Raw genomic sequence first — 21198 nt, 5'->3', positions numbered from 1 at the left:
AAGCTGCATGGAGGAAGAAAGATATTTTTTTGAAAAAGGAATTCACTTTCATGTGTGTTTCTTTCTTACCTCATAACTAAATACTTGATCGAGTGAGCGACTGTTATGTACCAGGCTGTCCACCACGGCCAGCCAAATGCCCAGGAAACTGTAGTAGATGCACTGCATCAGGACAATCTGCGATACGATGAGAATGGGATCCCACACGTAGCTGCGGAAGTGCCCAGCCATTCCCATGGCTCCCTTCACAATTGCAAACAGCAGCGAGGAGAACAACTGCTATCAGTCTTTAGTTATTGGGAGCATGACTCTCGCTGGGGAAAAGTGCTGTGAGAACGATCGAAATACCAGGTCCCTAGAGTCTGGAACAGATAATGTGCTCAGAACACCTGCGAGGGAAGAAAAGAAAATGCTTTCAGAGGACCAGACAATGTTACCATATCATTCATGCCCCAATACGATAGTCATAGCTTCCTGGAAAGAACATGGAGGGGAAAAAAGTTAGCGAAGAATTTCTGTACATAACATTTCTATACAGAGCATAAACTTGCACCAATTTGAATTAACATAGGAACAGGAGTAGGTAATTCAGCCTCGAGCTTGTTCCACCATTCAATTAGATCCTGGCCGATCTGTACCTCAATCATTCTGATGAATCGGTGGTGTAACCCTCCAAGGCTTCCCGATAGTGCAGCATTGCTTCAGTATTGCACGGAGTGCCGTCCTAGATTTTTGTGTTCAAGTGTCTGGAATTGGACTTGAACCCACAACCTTTAGAGATAACTGTGCTACCAACTGAGCAAAATTATTACTGCAGCACACATGCTCAAAACACATTTTTTCCCCCCAATTTTACTTAGCTCTAGTCTTCTGAAAGATGCTGTTTGCCATATATGCAAACAACATAAGACAGGCTCATTGTTTTACTGATGAAGCTGCCTCTAACTCATGACCCTGAAGATGCAGCTAGCGACAGGTGGACTTTTAGTCAATGGTCTCAAATGTTTATTCTGCAAGCTGCAACTAATGCTCCTCCACATACACTACAATGTAGAAGCCATAACAACAGTACAGATACACTGAAATTCAAGCTCTCAATACTGAAATCAGACACCAGAATTCAGCGTAGACAAGATACATTACATAGCAACTAACTAAACCAAAACAGAGAGAGACAGAAGGGAAGTTACAGTTAGTTCAGTCTGGGATGGAGACCCTACACTACCACCGATTTCGAGCAGGTCAAATTGGAAGGCAACATTGGTGTTGTTTGTGGATTATATTTGCAGCTAGACTTCAGAGAACAGCATGGAGTGGGGGAAGAGGAGGAAGAAACGGAATAGCAGCTTCAGTTAGCGGTCTCCATATTTGGGTGTTTTTGCTCAGCAATTGATTGTAAAGCCTTTTAAAGCATTTAAGTTTTCAATGGTCGTACACTACCCATCACAATTCTGGATGCCAAAGATGAACAACCTTTTCTGGCATGCAGCATAACTACAGTTAAAATAGTGGACAGTATGTTGGATGATGTAATTCCATTATTTGCATATTATTCCAAATGCACGCTCATATATGGATATTGGGTGATCTAGAATTTCCCACTGGAATTACTGGAAGTGATGCGGGTGAGTAGGGAGCCAATGGATTGGGTATTGTTGCATTTCCTGCCCCAGTTATGCTAAGGAGCTGGCATAATAATCTTGACCTTGGAGTTCCAGCACTGCCTAGCTGAAACCCAAAAAGCCACGAGATATCTTCAGCAAATCCAAAAATACTCAATAATTGCCTTCAAATTCCATCTGCAGATTGTCATGCAAGATAAAATTCACAACCAGTACACAATTCCTGAACACTGATAAAACACCATCACAACAAATCACCATTTACTCTGTCAGAAAGAAACCCTCAAACCCCAGATACACTATATAGTGACTTCAAATCCAGCCCGAACAGATCAGGATGAAAGTATCCTCTGTTGCAGACTCGAGTCCAACATGAAATTGATTTGAGAAGTCTCAATAAAGTTCCAGTTGACCATAGGCTCAGTTCAAGCCTGACTGATTTTCTCAATTCAACAATGCGACAGGATAGCTGGCATGGGAAATGGAAAAGTAGCATACTTGGTACAGGAGGAGGTTGGACATGGACATGGACATGCTGTTCGGCAGAATACAGGGAGCTTCACGCTCATTTAAGCATGCCATGCCTGATTCGGCTATACTTGATGTGGATCCTGGGTGCTTCAAATGACACAGCTCACCAGATAAGCACAAGATTAATCAACAAAATAACCAAAAGAAAATCACGTATGTAAAGTGACAGGTGGCAACTTTTCTGGTGTTGAGATGGCAAATGCAATGCATGGACTTCAACATTCCATGTGATCATTGGAATCTGTAGGTTGCTGGGAAGTTCTCACTCAATCCTCAACTATGCAGTACAAATATCAGTACTTTGCACCAGTGTGGTACACTGGAACTTGCATTGACTGAATAAAATGGTAGGAATATACAGACCCGAAAAACATCATTTCAGTCCACCTGACTATCTACCAAATTAGCCTTGATCATTTACCCTGGCAGTCCATTCTCAGGACAAATCAAGGCTGACACTCCAGCTCAGTACTGTGGGCGTGTGGCACGGTCACAGGTGCCATCTTTTGGATGACATTAAACAGATGCCCTGTCTACTCTCTCTGATGGCTGTAAAAGATCCCGTGGCACTATTTCGAAGAGCACGAGAGTTCACCCTGGTTACATGGACAATACTCATCCTTCAACCAACATCACTAAAACAGAGAGTCATGAACATGTTGCTGTTTGAGAGATTTTGCTGTGTGCAAATAGACTATCGCGTTCCCTACATTACAACAGTGACTACAAAGTGATTAATTGGCTATAAAGCACTTTGGGACGTTCTGAGGATGCTACATAAATTCAAATTTTTCTTTCATTGCAAACACTCACCACTCAAATAAATATTCTCTCGTTCGTGTGTGTGTGTGTGTGTGTGTGTGTGTGGAGGGGGGAGAGAGAGCGCGAGATTCATCCCCTGAACCACTGTCATTCCTGGGGTCAGGGTAAACACTTTCTCAGTGTTCAACTTGTACCCTTAAAGATCTTGGAACATTACAATAAAATATCCTGTTGGTGGTCCCTTTAGTATAAACAAGCTCTCCTTCACATGAAATCTATATCAAATATTTAAGCCATCCCAGGGCAATCGACACTGTAATATAAAATCTGAGTGAAGAGAGCAGTTAAAACTGCTCAAGCTTTGCATCTTGGGCGATTCTATGCTCAGGTGAGCAGATTAGCATTTACAGATTCTACAATCATTTTCTTTTGCACTGCCACGATTAATAGACTGACTAGTTGAAAATTCTACTGTAGCATAAAAATTAACATTCGCAGTACATGTTTATTGGTGCAAAGCCAATGAAACCTGAAACTGGCTCCAAAGTGGAAGATGATTAGATCTATTTCGATGCTTCCTCCCAAGTATTCTTGTGTTAAGTGCCAGACACAATCAAAGCATCAGTTTAAGGTGAATAATTAAATTTTTATGGCATCATTCATTTCATTGCTGGAATGGCTTAGATAGGTCATCAGTAAACTGGATACCCAAGGTACAGGCAATAGATGCAATTTCGGAAAAACTGCAAGAATGCACTTCAATATTGAAAGCAATCAAGGAAACGCCAACTACATACTAGCCATGAGTAAGGCAAGTGATTTATCAGATACAAGCATTCAACTGCCTTTGGGAATGTTAATGCAAAATTGGGATACACACAGTAAGTGCAGAAATACATAGATGTTGCGCTATGTCAAAATGACTTGCCCCAGGAATCAGTAAACGTGGACAAGTGTTATCTAGAGGCCTTGCTTCTTCCAAGTTGAGCGGGGATGTCACCATGCAGTGAAAGCAACATCGCTTCAGCTGATGGACAGACTGACAGCAGAGTGGATAAAGTTAATGATATACGGCGAATATGGGTTCAATTATGCAGGCAACATTTTACTGAATACACACACACACTCACAATTCACCAGTACAGTACTATAACTGTTACTGAAACAAACTATGATCTTGTCTGAATGCTAAATGAAAAGTGCACAATGCACAAAGCACAAAGGAGAATGCTGCAGTAAAAACAAAACTATATTCACATGCATCAAGACAATTTAATCCAAACTAGCAGGTACTGTTCCTGGGGAACTTGGGACCTAAAGTACAGTTGTGGGGGTAGATTTTCCACTCGGTTGTGCTGGTGTTTTCGGCCTAATCCTCTCAAAAGATCGCACAATCTTAAACGAAAAATCAAATTTCCGCAATCTTTTGTGCTAGTTTTAAAAACATCATGCTAAAAGCGGGACTCACCACAAAAAAGGCCACGCCCCCAGGGTCAGTCAATCACCATTGGGAGTATCCGCTAATTGCGCTCGTTTGCAGGACTTCGAGAAGGCCCATAAAATTAAGTTGATTATTTTGGGCGCAAGGACACTAATAGGCACATTTTATGAACATATGAAGGACAGGTAAAGATCCTTTGGTCCATCTAATCTGTCCCATACAATTACGATTCCTTGTGCATTACAATACATACTCTCTACCCCACCCAAAACCTGGGAGAGGCAAAAAAGATCAGGGCCAATTAGGGGCGGGGGGGAAACTGGGCAATTCCTTTCTAACCCATCTTGACAATTGGAACTACTCCAGGAGATGACTGACCCCGAATACTCTTCTGCAAGAGGTGATGTCTGCCCCAATCAGAAACAGATCCTGCCCTCGCTTGAGGGAATTCACCGCCGAGACGGCAACCTGTTCCAGAGGTCCACTATACACTCTGGGAAACGAACCACCTATGACAACCAAAATCTGGTTGACCTATTTAATTGGAACAAATTGTCAACTAGAAAACAACTTATTCCCTTCATTCAAACAAAGCAAAATGCTGCAATGCTGGAATATGAAATAAAAACTGAGAATGTTGGAAATCTCAGCAGTCAGGCAGCATCTATGGAGAAAAGTTAACGTTTTGGGTCGATGACCTTTCGTCAGAACTGCCTACTGTTCGAAAAGAGAACACTCTTAAGCACTGAAAGGGGGGGGGCGGGCGGGGGAGGGGGAGGAAGGGGAAGAACAAAAATGAAGGTCTGTGATAGGGTGGAAGGCAGGAGAGGTTAGAGACACAACAGGGATGATGGGCTGAATTAAAAATTCAAAATGAGAGGTTAGAAAAAGATGAATCTGGATAGGGCAGATGAGAGACAGAGAAAAAAAAAAGGAAAAAAAAACATAAGATTGGGGGGCGGGGGGAAGGGAGCCAAAAGATGCCCAAAGGTTATGGTCTGAAATTGTTGAACTCGATGTTGAGTCCAGAAGGCTGTAAAGTGCTTAAATGAAAGATGAGGTGCTGTTCTTCGAGCTTACGTTGAGCTTCATTGGAACAGTGTAGGAGACTGAGGATGGAGAGGTCAGAGTGGGAATGGAGTGGAGAATGAAAGTGACAGGCGACCGGAAGCTCAGGGTCATGCTTACACACTGAACGGAGGTGTTCAGTAAAGCAGTCACCTAATCTGAGCTTGGTCTCCCCAATGTAGAGACCACCACATCGTGAGCAGCGAATACAGTATACAGTATACTGAAAGAAGTACAAGTAAATCGCTGTTTCACCTGGAAGGAGTATTTGGGGCCCTGGATAATGGGAAGGGAAGTGGTAAAAGGACAGGTGTTACATCTCCTGCGCTTGCACGGGAAGGTGCCGTGGGAAGGGGAGGGGGTGCTGGGGGTGACTGCGAAATGGGCCAGGGTGTCGCGGAGGGAGCGGTCCCTTCGGAACGCTGAGCGGGAAGGGGGAAGATGTGATTGGTGTTGGGATCACTCGGGAGGTGGCGGAAAGGGTGGAGGATGATCCGTTGTGGAAGAAAGAATCTATGAACACCTGGCTTAATTTAGAGGGAAGGGTTAAATTCTGTTTTTTGCTATGCTTAAAGAAATAATAAGACTAGAAAAATAGCCACGCTTTTTAGCCTTGAAACTTAGAGATGCAATTAGGTGACCATCTGGTATTAAAAGGGAGTCTCCTTTTGCCTTTGCTTATCAGACTGTGAACAGAGAGAAACTATGCAAGGACAGATAGAGTGTGTACCTCCCGAGACCACCTTTGTACTCGCGGGACTAATGAATAAGATTCTTTTTCTATTTCTGTATTCAATTTCTGTATAAAGATAAGTGCAATTTGCTTGTACGACAGAGTTTTGCCTTGGTACGGTCCAAGCAGGCTCTCCGAGATATATCTTGCTTTTTAAAATAAATTCTCTCGAAGTGCACTTCTGAAAGTCTCCGCCTGAGTTAATTTAAGCTAAATATTTCCTCGACATCCGTTGAACGTGGAAGCTGATGGGGTGAAAGATGAGGACAAGGGGAACCCTGTCGTGGTTCTCAGAGAGAGGGGAAGGGGTGAGAGCAGAGGTGCGGGAATTAGAATGGACACGGTCGAGGGCCATGTTAACCACGGTGGAGGGGAATCCTCGGTTGAGGAAAAAGAAAGACATGTCAGAGGCACTAGTGTGAAAGGTGGCGTTGTCAGAGCAGATACGACGGAGACAGAGAAACTGGGAGAATGGAATGGAGTCCTTACAGGATGCGGGGTGGGAGGAAGTGTAGTCCAGGTAGCTGTGGGAGTCAATGGGCTTATAGTGGATACTGGTCAAAAGTCTACCCCCAGAAATGGATCATTATCTTATAAACCGCAATCCAATCACCTCCAAGTCTACACTTCTCTAAAATGTGGAGTCCCAACTCTTTTAGCTTATCTTGATAACCAAGATGCTTTATACTGGGAATTAGTCTAATGGCCCTCCACTCCTTTCCAAAGCCTCAATATCACCCACCATGTGAGACGACCAAAACTGGACACAGTATCCCAAGTGAGGCCTGACCAAGACCTTGTACATGTACAAAATAATTTGCCTGGTCTTATAATCAACCGTCTTATGGACGCACCCCAACACAATTTGCTCTAGCTATCGCTACATGACATTGCTCATGTAGTTTTAGAGATGTATGCACTAGAATGGCCAAATTTTCTTTCTCCACCTTCTTTAATGCTTCCCCCCGAAGAGTGTAAGAATGTTGAGCATTCGCCTGCCCACATGCATAACTGCGCTTACCCAAGCTATACATCATTTTCCAATCTCCCAACACATTAAGATCCATCTGCAAATTTGCAGATTGTGCCATCAACACCTCCATCCAGATCATTAATAAAAATAAGAGCAAAGGTCCCAACAATGATCACCGCAGACGCTACTGGTGACCAGTCTCCAATCAGATCTAAATCCATTCCATCTAACTACTTTTTGCCTACGTCCTGCCAGCCAGTCTCAATCCAGCTCAATACATTAAGATTGAAACCTCTAGTATTCATGGTAGAGAAGCCTCTCGTCAAACCCCCTCAAATACTTTTAGGAAGTCTAAGTTGACAATTTCTACTGGACTTCGCTCATCCACCAACTTCGTAACTTTTGCAAAAAATACAATTAGGTTTGTACAGCATGATCTTTTTATGAAGCCATGTTGGGTATCCCCAATATGTACCTCTCTCTCCAAGCAATTATATATTGCATCCCTAATGATTACCTCAAGCATCTTCTCTATTATTGATGTCAAACAATGGGCCAAGTGACCCGGGTCCAATTTGTCACTTTTTCTAAAGATGACTACATTAGATTCCTTCCAGTCTATGGGAACATCCCAGAGTGCAGTGAGCTATTAAAAATATGGGCTAGGGGTTCGCACAGCACATCCCATCTATTTTCAAGTTTCTAATTCTTTTGAAAACAATCTGTTCATCTAATTTAACACTATCTGTATGAGTTTTATTAAAATAATTCAATTCTAATAGTTGATCATCTTCAAGAGTGAAGATCGATGTAAAGTACTCATTTAATATTTCTGTCATATCCAGAATCCTTTGTAATCTGTGCTTGAACATAGAAACATAAAATTAGGTGCAAGAGTAGGCCATTCGGCCCTTCGAGCCTGCACCACCATTCAATAAGATCATGGCTGATCATTCACCTCAGTACCCCTTTACTGCTTTCGCTCCATACCCCTTGATCCCTTTAACCGTAAGGGCCATATCCAATTCCCTCTTGAATATATCTAACGAACTGGCATCAACAACTCCCTGCGGTAGAGAATTCCACAGGTTAACAACTCTCTGAGTGAAGAAGTTTCTCCTCATCTCGGTCCTAAATGGCTTACCCTTTATTCTTAGACTGCGACCTCTGGTTCTGGACTTCCCCAACATCGGGAACATTTTTCCTGCATCCAACCTGCCCAGTCCGTCAGAATTTTATATGTTTCTATGAGATCCCCTCTCATTCTTCTAAACTCCAGTGAATACATGCCCAGTCGATCCAGTCTCTCCTCATATGTTAGTCTTGCCATCCCGGGAATCAGTCTGGTGAACCTTTGCTGCACTCCCTCAATAGCAAGAATGTCCTTCCTCAGATTAGGAGACCAAAACTGAACACAATATTCCAGGTGAGGCCTCACTAAGGCCCTGTACAGCTGCAGCAAGACCTCCCTGCTCCTATACTCAAATCTCCTAGCTATGTTCCTTAGTAACATCTTTGGAAATCCTGTGCAGGCTGCTTGCTGGCTGGCTTTATAATGAAAAAAAAACCACGCATGCACGGAAAATTGAATGGGCCGCCAGCCTCCGCCCCCTCCCCCCCCCAAAATTACAGGAACATTGGTCACTGTTGCCCAGATATTCCCCACGAGGCCCGATACCAAGGTTAGACTTACTACTAAACACTAGATCTAATATATGATTATCCCTAGTTACTTCATTAACATGTTGAGTCAGAAAACAGTCTTGTATATTTTCAACAAATTTTTCAGCTGCACTTCCCACAGCAAGAGGGTAAATCCATCGTGCCACTGCTCGGCCCATTCACAATTTTGCGCAGCTTAGAGGGACTGCTGCCCACGGTGTTTAGATGCTAATCTAGCCTGTCCCTTTAATCCTTGGTCGATGCTCAACCACTCCCTACCAGAGTAAAGATAATTGTAGCTGATTGCAGCCAAAATTAACTAGAGGTCATCGAGAGTACAAGCATAAAAACAGGCCATACGGTCCAACCAGGTCATGCCTGTGTTTATGCTCCACATGAGGCTCCTCCCTCCCTTCTTCATCTAACCCTATCAGCATATCCTTCTATTCTCATTCCCACATCTGCTTATCTAGTTTCCACTTAAATGCATCGATGCTATTTGCTCAACTACACCCGTGATACAGAGTTCCACATTCTGACCACTCAGTGAAGAAGTTTCGCCTGAATTCCCTATTGGATTTATTAGTGACTTATCTTACATTTATGGTCCCTAGTTTAGGTTTCCTCCGCAAGTGGAAACAATATCTCTACAACCCTATCAAACCCTTAATTTTTAAAGCCCTCTACCAGGTCAGCCCTCAGCCTTTTCTAGAGAAAAAAAAAAGAGTTCTAGCTGGTTCAGCCTTTCCTGATAAGTATATCCTCTCAAGTTCTGGTATCATCCTTGTGAATCTGTTTTGCTACTTCTCCAATGCTTCGATATCTTTGTTTTATAATATGGAGATCAGAACTGTGCACAGTGCTCAAAGTGTGGTCTAACCAAAGTTCAATGCAAGTTTTACATAACTTCTCTGCTTTTCAATGCAATTCTTCTAGAAATTAACCCCAGTGCTTGATTTGCTTTTTTATGACCTTAAGCCACCATAGCATTTTCTTAAGCCCCTCCCTTTACCCAGTTAGCTTTGTAAAGATTTTTCTTGCAGATCTCCATTTGAGTTTCCGTGCTTATCCACCTGGGCACGGCTGGTTTAGATAATTTCCTGTTGGCCTTTATTTGACTTGCATACTTAATATATTTAAAAAATGTTTTCCACACTAAGACACCTGGGAGTCCCTGGCCAAAGACCGCCCTAAGCGGAGGAAGAGCATCTGGGAGGGCGCTGAGCACCTCGAGCCCCATCGCCGAGAGCATGCAGAAAACATTCACAGGCAGCGGAAAGAGCGTGCGGCAAACCAGACTCCCCACACACCCTTTCCATCAACCACTGTCTGTCCCACCTGTGACAGAGACTGTAATTCCTGTATTGGACTGTATAATCACCCAAGAACTCATTTAGAGTGGAAACAAGTCTTCCTTGATTTCGAGGGACTGCCTATCATGATTTCAGCAATACATTTCACTTCCTTTCTTTAGTTTATTCTCATTCCATTAAAATTCTTGTTTTTTTTAAGTCACATATTACCGCTCGGCTTCTTGCTGGCTCAGATCTCAAAGTTGACCATATTATAGTCACTGGCATCAAGAAGTTCCTTTACTTCTCAATTGAGGATACCATGGTTGTACGAACCAAGTCGAGATGGGAGTTCCTGGCTCATTGCATCCAGAAGCAGTCTTGTACCAGCAATTTACATTTACCACATCTAATTCAGTTACCACACTTCCATTAGGACAGACTTGGGTTATATTGGGCTTGTTGAATTACAGTAATTGTACAAACACTTCTAACATAAAATGCTGCATTTTATAAAAATCAGAGGGAAGATGAGATTTTCTTTAGGCAGAAAGTTATGATCTGCAATGCACTGTCAGAAAAGGTGATGAAACCAGTTCCAATAATAACTTTCAAAGGGAATTGTATATACACACTTGAAAAAGAAAAAATTGTAGGGCTGTGGGGAAAGAGCAGGGGACTAATTGGATAGCTCTTTTAAAGAGTTGACAGGTATGATGGGTCGAATGGCCTCCCATGCTGTAAAATTCTATGATTCCTTCACCTAGCAGATCCCAATTATTTAAAAAAAATAAAAAGCCAGGTTTAATTTTTCTACCCCCGACCGCGATATCATTTTGGCTTCCAGATTACCCTGTTCATACATTGCTCGCTCTCCGACCATTTCTCCTGAACAACCTGCGTACTGAATTATTTGTGGTTCTATCTGCTACATATGGAAGATTTTAATTTTCACACAGACTGGGAGAAGTAGAACAGCTCAAGTAGTAAAAGCAATGACTTTCTAGAATGCATTCCGAACAGTTTTAGAGCCAACAAGGGAACAGGCTGTACTGGGTTTAGCATTCAGTAACGAACCAGAATTAGTTAATCTAACAGTTACAGAGCATCTTGCAAATGGTGACCATATAATTGAATTTGATATTAGGTTTGCGAGGCAGAAGAATCACAAATTTAAGCAAGATAAATTTCAATGGGATGAGAAATAACTAATTATTTTATGGTGCAGCTGCTGAGTGAAAATATAGCTCTTGTGGAAGTCAAAGGGCACCCTGTGCGGAGGGGAGCGGGTAGGTCCGAGGGCCTCCTCGTAGGACTGCTCCTGGGCACGGCCAAGAGTGCCATCAGCCGGTCCAGGCAGCGGGCGGTCGAGGGGGTCGTTCAGCCTGACTCCCTTCCGCGCCTACATTCGGGCCAGGGTGTCCCTAGAGATGGAGCACACGGTGTCCACCGGTACACTCGCGGCCTTCCGCGAGAGGTGGGCACCGGAGGGACTGGAGTGCATTATTACCCCCGGCAACCAAATTTTTATTTGATTTTATTTGTTTTAAAGTCTAATTTATTTTAAATGCCGGTTTTAGTGTCCCCCTCCCCTTTTATAGGGGGCACTTGGAAAAAAACTATGATTTTAGTGCCCAAAAAAACCCCCACAAAAAACACAAAAAAAAAGAGGGCTGTTATAAGTGTCTGGAGTGTCCCCCAGATTGGGGGGCACTCGATCTACTGTTTATTTGTACTCCCCCAAGAGTTGTGGAAGTCAAAAAAACAATTAGGAAAGCAAAGAGGAACTATGAAATTAAATGATCAAGGTTTAAATTTAAGATAAATTTCAAAGGGATGAGAAATAAGCTGTTAATGGGTAAAGCTACAAACAGTGGCAAGCATTGAAAGAGGTATTGAAAGAGTGTCAGCTGGGGCTCAGTGGGTAGCACACTCGCCTCGGAGTCAGAAGGCTGTGGGTTCAAGTCCCACTCCAGGAACTTGAACACACAAATCTAGGCTGACACTCCAGTGCACTTCTGAGGGAATGCTGCACTGTCGGAGGTGCCTTCTTTCGGATGAGACGTTAAACCGAGGCCCTGTCTCCCCTCTGTATGGTAGATGTAAAAGATCCCATGGGACTATTTCGAAGAAGAGCAGGGGAGTTATCCCCGGTGTCCTGGCCAAAATTTCATTCCTGAATCAACATAACCAAAAAACAGATTATCTGGTCATTATCAGATTGCAGGAGTTTGCTGTGCGCAAGTTGGCTGCCGCGTTTCCCACATTACAACAGTGAACACACTCCAAAAGTACTTCATTGGCTGTAAAGCGCTTTGAGACGCCCGGTGGTCGTGAAAGGCGCTATATAAATGCATGTCTTTAATATTTGGTACAATACCAAAACAGTACATACGCCCAAGAGTCAAAGGATCCATGGTGTAGTTAAACAATCATGGTCTGCAAATGCTGTAAGGAGACAGTATGAAGCTAAAGGAAAACACTTATACAACTGCAAGGAAAAGTGGACATTTCAGCAGACTGGGAGAGCCATAGAAACTAAGGGCCCAAGTTTCCACACGATAAAAAAACGGGTGCCCCTCCGAGCTGGGCGCCCGTTTTCCGCGCTAAAAAAAAAAACACGCGATTCTGGAGCGCCCTGCAGCTCCATGTCTGCTTGGCGCGGCGCCCAGGGGGGCGGAGCCACCACTCGCGCCGATTTTGTAAGTGGGAGGGGGCGGGTATCATTTAAATTAGTTTTTTTCCTGCCAGCAACCCTGTGCGTATGCGTTGGAGCGTTCGCGCACGCGCAGTGTGAAGGAAACATTGGCACTCGGCCATTTTTGTAGTTCTTTGTAGCTGTTTAATTTTTGAACATTTTTTAATAACACATTGCCATCAGCACATCAGCACTGAGGCTTCTTGCAGCAGTGAGAAGGCTGCAGGAAGCCTCAGAAAGTTGAGGCAGCCGTTTCCCTCCCTCCCACCGCCCACCGTCGGGAACCAACGGCTGCCTCCTTTTCCCCCCCCCGCGGGAACGAACGGCTGCCTCCTTCTCCTCCCCCCCCTGCCGTCGGGAACGAACGGCTGCCTCCTTCTCCTCCCCCCCCCCTCGGGAACGAACGGCTGCCTCAACTTGTGAGGCTTCCTGCAGCATTCTCCCTGGCTGAAGCACTTTCACACAGGTAGGAAGATGGTTTATTTAATCTTTTCTTTGCTTATAAATGTTTATTCAGGTTGGATTTATTTGTATAATATTTGTATAAGTATAACTAAGGATTTATTGTAGAATTTAATGACTTCCCTTCCCCCCCCCTCCTCGTTCTGGACGCCTAATTTGTAACCTGCGCCTGATTTTTTAATGTGTAGACAAGGTTTTTTCAGTTCTACAAAAATCTTCACTTGCTCCATTCTAAGTTAGTTTGGAGTACGTTTTCACTGTGGAAACTTTGAAATCAAGCATCAGTGGCTGGACACGCCCCCTTTTGAAGAAAAAATTCTGTTCCAAAGTGAAACTGTTCTAACTGACTAGAACTGCAGAAAAAAAAAAGTGGAGAATTGCGATTTCTAAGATAGTCCGTTCTCCACCAGTTGCTCCTAAAAATCAGGCGCAAATCATGTGGAAGCTTGGGCCCTAAGAAAGGGATAGAAAGAAATGAGGTGCCAAAAAGGAATGTGAAAAAAAAATTGTAAGGGCTACCAAAGCCAACAGCAAAAGTTTTTTTTTTAGAAATGTATTGAGAAAGAGTGTGATAATGTGCACCTATCAAAGATGGATGCAGGTGAGACTATAATCAACATTAAGGAAAGAGCAAACTTGATATTAATACTTTACATCAGTTTTCACAGTGGAAAAGGACATCAAAATACCAGTGGTACAAGGGAACCTAAAAATAAGTCAATGGGAGGAACTTAGTAGATTTAATACAAGTAAAAAAGGTAATGGAGAAAATAACAGAACTTTTATAAAGTATTGAGAAATAGGTGAGGAAATTACAAGTGCATTAATCATAATTTTCCAAAGCGCTCGAGATTCAGAATTGCGATGTTGGATTGCAAAAGCCACTCCATTGTTTAAGAAGGGAGGGAGAACCCAGTACGGACCTGTCAGCTTATCAATTGTTGGGGAAGTTACTGGAATCTCGGGAGGAGACAACCTGTGTCACTACTTTGTGATGTGTGTATTTGTACCCGTACAGCCCTTTCCTCCTCTGCCCCATTTCAGCTCTTATTATTTATGCAAGCAGTATTTGGCCTCTTTATTCTTCCTACTAAAATGCACCACCTCACACTGCTCTATATTGCCAATTATATACCCATTCTGCACTTTATTAATGTCTTTTAGTTTGTCACATCTTCCTTTCTGTTAACTACATCCCAATTTGGTGTCGTCTGCAAATTTTGAAATTGTAGTTCTGATTCCAGAGTCCAATCGTCAATGTACATGGTGAACCGATACTGTACATGAACAGATACTGTACATGGTGAACAGGGTCAGTTAATTGCTTGTAAATTTTAGACTTCTTGAATATTGATATGTATTATAATCTCGAGTGGAACATAAACGGCAGCATGGACTGGTTGGGCCAAATGGCCTGCTTCTGTACTGTATATTCTATGTAACATGAAATGCTAATGAGCAAACTGGTCTGCAGGACAGAATGTTGCTTGATCATCATAGGCAATAACATGACACTGCAATCTATCTGCTCCAGTGTTTTCAGTGGGAACATTCATGATTGTGTCACCTGCAAACTAAGTTGTGATCATTTGTAAAGTGGCACCCCCACAAACCCAGAGATATTTCCTCATTTTCTATTATTGTTACCAAGATGACATAAGGCTCATTATTTAAAAAAAAATGCCAATCTCAGTTTCAAGTTATTGAGAAGTCAGCAAAATCCCGAGTTATTAAAAGAGGTGGGGGGAAAAAACACTTGTGGACCTAGCAAATAATGTTTCACCAAACTTTAAGTACTCAATTAAATACTTTAGAATCAAACAATTTCTAAGTTTGGGGATGACACCAAATTGGAGTGGGGGGTGGGGGAGATAGTCAATATTGAGGAAGACTGCAACAAATTACAGGAGGACATTAATAAACTTGAATAGGCATATAATTAGCAAATGAAGTTCAACACAGATAAATGTGAGGTATTACATTTTGGTCGGAAGAATAGGCAGGTCACATTACTTGAGGGTGCGAGTCTAGGTGGGGAAGAGGAGCAAAGGGATCTCTGGGTACAAATACACAAATCACTAAAGCGACACAGGTTAGCAAGGGCATTAAAAAAAGCAAACCAAGCACTAGGGTTTATTTCTAGAGGTATTCTACCCTACGTAAACTTGAGGTTATCCAAATTCGGAAGCGTGTGTCCTAGCTCGCACCAAGTCTCGATCACCAATCACCACTGTGCTTGCTGACTTAAATTGGCTCCCGATTAAGCAATGCCTCAATTTCAAAATTCTGGGCAAAAGGCACTATATAAATACAAGTTGTTTTAGCATAGAACCTTGATTAGACTACGGTTCTGGTCGCCATATTATAAATAGGATATAGAGGCACTGGAGAGAGTGCAGAGAAGATTTACGGGGATGATACCAGAAATGCAAGCATATACATGTCAGGAAAGGACGAAGAGACTGGAACTCGTTTCTCTTGAAAAAAGGCTAAGGGGTGACCTACAAGAAGTCTTAAAAATTTTGATAGAGTGGATGCAGAGAAAACGTTTCCACATGCGGAAGAGCAAAACTAGAGGATATCAATATAAAAGATAGTCACCAAGAAATCCAATAGGGAATTCAGATGAAAATTCTTTCCCCAAAGAGTGGTGAGAATGAGAGTGGTTGAAGTGAATAGTATAGATGCATTTAAGGGGAGGCTAGACAATCATATGAGGGAGAAGGGAATAGAGGGTTATGCTGATAGATTTAGATGAGGAAAGATGGGAGGAGGCTCGAGGGGACAATGGGGGGGGGGGGGGGGGGGGGGGAAGAGAAGAGGACAATCGGGGGGGAGAAGAGGACAATCGGGGGGGAGAAGAGGACAATCGGGGGGGAGAAGAGGACAATCGGGGGGGAGAAGAGGACAATCGGGGGGGAGAAGAGGACAATCGGGGGGGAGAAGAGGACAATCGGGGGGGAGAAGAGGACAATCGGGGGGGAGAAGAGGACAATCGGGGGGGAGAAGAGGACAATCGGGGGGGAGAAGAGGACAATCGGGGGGGAGAAGAGGACAATCGGGGGGGAGAAGAGGACAATGGGGGGGGAGAAGAGGACAATGGGGGGGGGGGAGAAAAGAGGACAATGGGGGGGGGGGAGAAAAGAGGACAATGGGGGGGGGAGAAAAGAGGACAATGGGGGGGGGAGAAAAGAGGACAATGGGGGGGGGGGAGAAAAGAGGACAATGGGGGGGGGGGAGAAAAGAGGACAATGGGGGGGGGAGAAAAGAGGACAATGGGGGGGGGGGAGAAAAGAGGACAATTGGGGGGGGGGAGAAAAGAGGACAATTGGGGGGGGGGGAGAAGAGGACAATTGGGGGGGGGGGAGAAAAGAGGACAATTGGGGGGGGGGAGAAAAGAGGACAATTGGGGGGGGGGGGAGAAGAGGACAATTGGGGGGGGGAGGAGAGGACAATTGGGGGGGGGGGAGAAAAGAGGACAATTGGGGGGGGGGAGAAGAGAAGAGGACAATTGGGGGGCGGGAGAAGAGAAGACGACAATTGGGGGGGGGGGGAGAAGAGAAGAGGACAATTGGGGGGGGGGAGAAGAGAAGAGGACAATTGGGGGGGGGGGGGGAGAAGAGAAGAGGACAATTGGGGGGGGGGGAGAAGAGAAGAGGACAATTGGGGGGGGGGGAGAAGAGAAGAGGACAATTGGGGGGGGGGGGAGAAGAGAAGAGGACAATTGGGGGGGGGGAGGAAGAGAAGAGGACAATTGGGGGGGGGGGGGGAGAAGAGAAGAGGACAATTGGGGGGGGGGGGAGAAGAGGACAATTGGGGGGGGGGAGAAGAGAAGAGGACAATTGGGGGGGGGGGGAGAAGAGAAGAGGACAATTGGGGGGGGGAGAAGAGAAGAGGACAATTGGGGGGGGAGAAGAGAAGAGGACAATTGGGGGGGGGGGGGAGAAGAGAAGAGGACAATTGGGGGGGGGGGGGGAGAAGAGAAGAGGACAATTGGTTGGGGGGGGGGAGAAGAGGACAATTGGGGGGGGGGGAGAAGAGGACAATTGGGGGGGGGGGGGAGAAGAGGACAATTGGGGGGGGGGGAGAAGAGGACAATTGGGGGGGGGGAGAAGAGAAGAGGACAATTGGGGGGGGGGGAGAAGAGAAGAGGACAATTGGGGGGGGGGGGGGGGGAGAAGAGAAGAGGACAATTGGGGGGGGGGGGGGGGAGAAGAGAAGAGGACAATTGGGGGGGGGGGAGAGGAGAAGAGAACAATTGGGGGGGGGGGAGAGGAGAAGAGAAGAGGACAATTGGGGGGGGGGGAGAAGAGAAGAGGACAATTGGGGGGGGAGAAGAGAAGAGGACAATTGGGGGGGGGGAGAAGAGAGAGGACAATTGGGGGGGGGGGGAGAAGAGAGAGAGGACAACAATCAGGAGGGGGGGGGGAAAGAGAGAGAGGACAACAATCAGGAGGGGGAGGGGGGGGGGGGGGGGGGAAAGAGAGAGAGAGGACAACAATCAGGAGGGGGGGGGGGGGGGGGGGGGGGGAAAGAGAGAGAGAGGACAACAATCAGGAGGGGGGGGGGTGGCGGGACAGAGCCTCCTGAACCCGCGGCTGAGCTGCCGGCTCCGGCTGTCCCCATTCCGAGCTCCGGGTCACATTAACCTTTCAGACGCCGCGTAACCCGCGCAAAGAAGTACTGACCTTGGGGAGGCCCCGCTGAATTAGCGCCGCTGGTTGACGGCCGGCGTGGGCGCCGGGGGCAGTAGACCGCAGTTGCCGGCACCCGCCACAGAATCTTTCAAAATAAACAGCGACGCGGCGCCATCCGGGCCCTTCAGTGCCAGGCCGCCGTCAGGGCAACGCCAACCGGAACCGCCTCCGTCACGTCACATCCGGCGCGACGCCACCATTTCACTTCACAGACGGGCGGCCTCTGGCCCAGGAGAATGGAAGGGAGGTATTCCTAAAATCATAGAGGTTTACAGCATTTCGGCCCATCGCGTCTGCGTCGGCCAACAAAAGGCTGTTCAGTGGAATCCCACTTTCCAGCTCGAGGTGTGTAGCCCTGCAGGTTACAGCACTTCAGGTACATCCAAGTACTGTTTAAATGTGGTGAGGGTTTCTGCCTCTCCCACCCTTTCAGGCAATGAGTTCCAAATCCCCACCACCCTCTGGGTTAAAAGATTTCCCCTCAAACCCCCTCTAAACTGTCTTCCAATTACTTTAAATTGATGCCCTCTGGTTGTTGAACCCTCTGCTGAGGAGAAATAGGTCCATTCTATCTCGGCCACTCATAATGTTATACACCTCAATGAGGTCTCCCCTCGGCCGCCTCCTGCTCCAATGAAAACAAATCCAGCCTATCCAATCTGTCCTTATAGCTCAGATTCTCCACTCCCGGCAATATCCTCTGTACCCTCTCCAGTGCAATCACGTCCTTCCTGTAACTGATGGGGGAGACTAGAACTAAAGGGCACAATCTTAGAATAAGGGGCCGCCTATTTAAAACAGAGATGAGGAGGAATTCCTTCTCTCAGAGGGTTGTAAATCTGTGGAATTCGCTGCCTCAGAGAGCTGTGGAAGCTGGGACATTAAATATATTTAAGACAGAAATAGACAGCTTCTTAAACGATAAGGGGTTATGGGGAGCGGGCAAGGAAGTGGAGCTGAGTCCATGATCAGATCAGCCATGATCTTATTGAATGGCGGAGCAGGCTCGAGGGGCCGTATGGCCTATTCCTGCTCCTATTTCTGATGTTCTTGGATAATGCGGTGACCGGCGGGAAGCACTGCCTTACCCTCCCTCCGCGTTAACAGTGTAACAGACCGACTTTTAACGCAATGGCGACCTGAAACACGCCCCCTCCCTCTGCAGCGTGAAATTCAAAAATGGCGGCTCTCAGTCACCATGGTAACCGATTTTAAAGGGCTAGCAGACTGGCCCCCAAAATCATAAATGTTATAGCAACAACAACTTTCATTTATATAGTGCCTTTAAAGTAGTTAAATGTCCTAAGGCGCTTCACAGCAATGTTATAAGACAAAACAAATAGGTTTGACACCAAGCCACATAAGAAGAAATTACAGCAGATGACCAAAGAGGTAGGTGTTAAGGAGTGTCTTAAGGGAGGAAAGAGAGGTTGAGGGAGGGAGTTCCAGAGCTTGGGGTCCAGGCAACTGAAGGCACAGCCACCGATGGAGGGGGAGATCCGTCTATTTACCGGCCTCTTGCAGCCACCATCCAGTTGCCCCGTTTTATGCTTTGAAATCACTGGAGGCAGCCTGAAAGCAGACAGTTATGTTCCTTTCCCTGTGTCATGTTGTTTGGGGCCAATGGATTGGGTGTTCCTTTCCTCTTGGCACAATATTATCGAGGGAAGAGAGAGATTAAGGTGTGCACTGATTGCCTCAAAGCAGCAGTTCTAATGTATTAAACAGAATTGACTGAGAAACACCAAAAAATGTTCAGATGATGACAATTAATATTTATATAGCACCTTTAACAACTTCTCATCCTTGATTTCAACCTCATCTCAATTCATCTTGCTCCCTCTCCTCTGAGTTCACTGCCCTCCTTTCCTACCTTTATCTCATTCATGTCAACTCCCTCACCCATATACACAGCCACCCCCTCGATCTAATCATCTTGCGTGGCCTCGCTATCCCTTCTGTAACATCACTGATAAGGCAATCTCCGACCTTTTCCTTATATCACTATTTACCCATATTCCTCTTCACCCTCCTAAACCCACTTATTTTCGTATCCGCCCCTGGAAAAAAACTCTCCCTCAAGTCCCTTACCACTGCACTTTCTAATTCCCAACTACTTAGCCTTTGGTTTACTATTCTCTATGATATCTCTGAGCGACTGACTTACCAAATCATACCCTCTCCACCACCTTTGATGCTCTTGTCCCCACTAAAATCATTACACTCTCTCACCTAGTCGTTCCCCCTGGTATTCCCCTCATCTCTGCTCCCTTAAGTCCAAGGGACATAGTCTTGAACGTCTTTGGTAGACAACTCGTCTAATCATCCTTCACCAGATTTGGCTAGATCATATAAAGCACTACCGGGTCCTGCTCTCCATCACTAAAACCGCCCACTATTCTATGATCACCCAGGATTGAAAAAATAACACCAGTCTTTCATCTTCTCAAACTACCCACCCCTGCCGCCTCCTCCCTCACCTCCAACAATAAATGTGAGGAGCTCATGGACTTATTTGTTAAAAAGATCTACAACATCCTTTCAACTGCTTTTGCTTTCAATTCCCTCCCTTCCCCGAGCCCAATGGATCCTATTTTCTCTCTGTTTTCTCACTGCCCTAATCCTAATTTTGCATATTTTTTGAATTTCTCTCCTATCGCCCCTCTTTCCCTTTCAAAGCTCAACTTGTCAATGAGACCGACCTCCTGCTCTCTCGACCATTTTCCCACTAAATTGCTGACAACCCAACTTTTCTTCCTCACTCCCATGTTAGCGGATATTGTTAACGATTCTCTCACCTCCGGTATTGTCCCCCTTTCCTTCAAATCTGCCGTCATCACCCTTCTCAAAAAAACAACCCTTGACCCCTCCGTCCCTGAGAACTATCACCCAACTCCAACCTCCTTTTCCTCTCCAAAGTTCTTGAACGTGTTGTCACCTCCCAAATATGTGCCCAGCTTTCCCAGAACTCCTTGTTTGAATCCCTCCAATCAGGGTTCCGCCCCGCCACAATACTGAAACTGCTCTTACCAAGGCCACAATCAATATCCGAATTGACTGTGACAAAGGTAATCTATCCCATCTCGTCCTTCTGGACCTGTCTTCAGCCTTTGACACGGTTGACCACAGACTTCTGCTTCACGCCTCTCCACCGTCGTCCAGCTGGATTGGACTGCACTCGCCTGGTTTCATTCCTATCTTTCCAGCCACAACCGTAGAATCCCTGCAATGGCTTCTCTTCCCGATCCTGCACTGTC

General features: G+C 45.4%; 1 protein-coding gene across 1 annotated transcript in view; it reads right to left on the bottom strand.

The window, feature by feature from the left end:
• sys1 (SYS1 golgi trafficking protein) overlaps nt 1-18093 on the bottom strand; it is a 30630-nt gene extending 12537 nt beyond the window's left edge. Inside the window, exons 1-2 of the mRNA XM_070894990.1 lie at nt 17933-18093; nt 70-389 (exon numbers count right to left, since the gene is read on the bottom strand). Of these exons, the coding sequence (XP_070751091.1) occupies nt 70-237 (168 nt within the window). The 5' untranslated portion in view covers nt 238-389; nt 17933-18093. The remainder of the gene's footprint in view (nt 1-69; nt 390-17932) is intronic.
• Between the last annotated feature and the right edge of the window lie 3105 nt (nt 18094-21198).

Source organism: Pristiophorus japonicus, chromosome 12, assembly GCF_044704955.1.
Source record: "Pristiophorus japonicus isolate sPriJap1 chromosome 12, sPriJap1.hap1, whole genome shotgun sequence".
In the NCBI taxonomy this organism is placed as follows: Eukaryota; Metazoa; Chordata; class Chondrichthyes; family Pristiophoridae; genus Pristiophorus; species Pristiophorus japonicus.
This window is presented reverse-complemented; position numbering and strand designations above follow the sequence as displayed.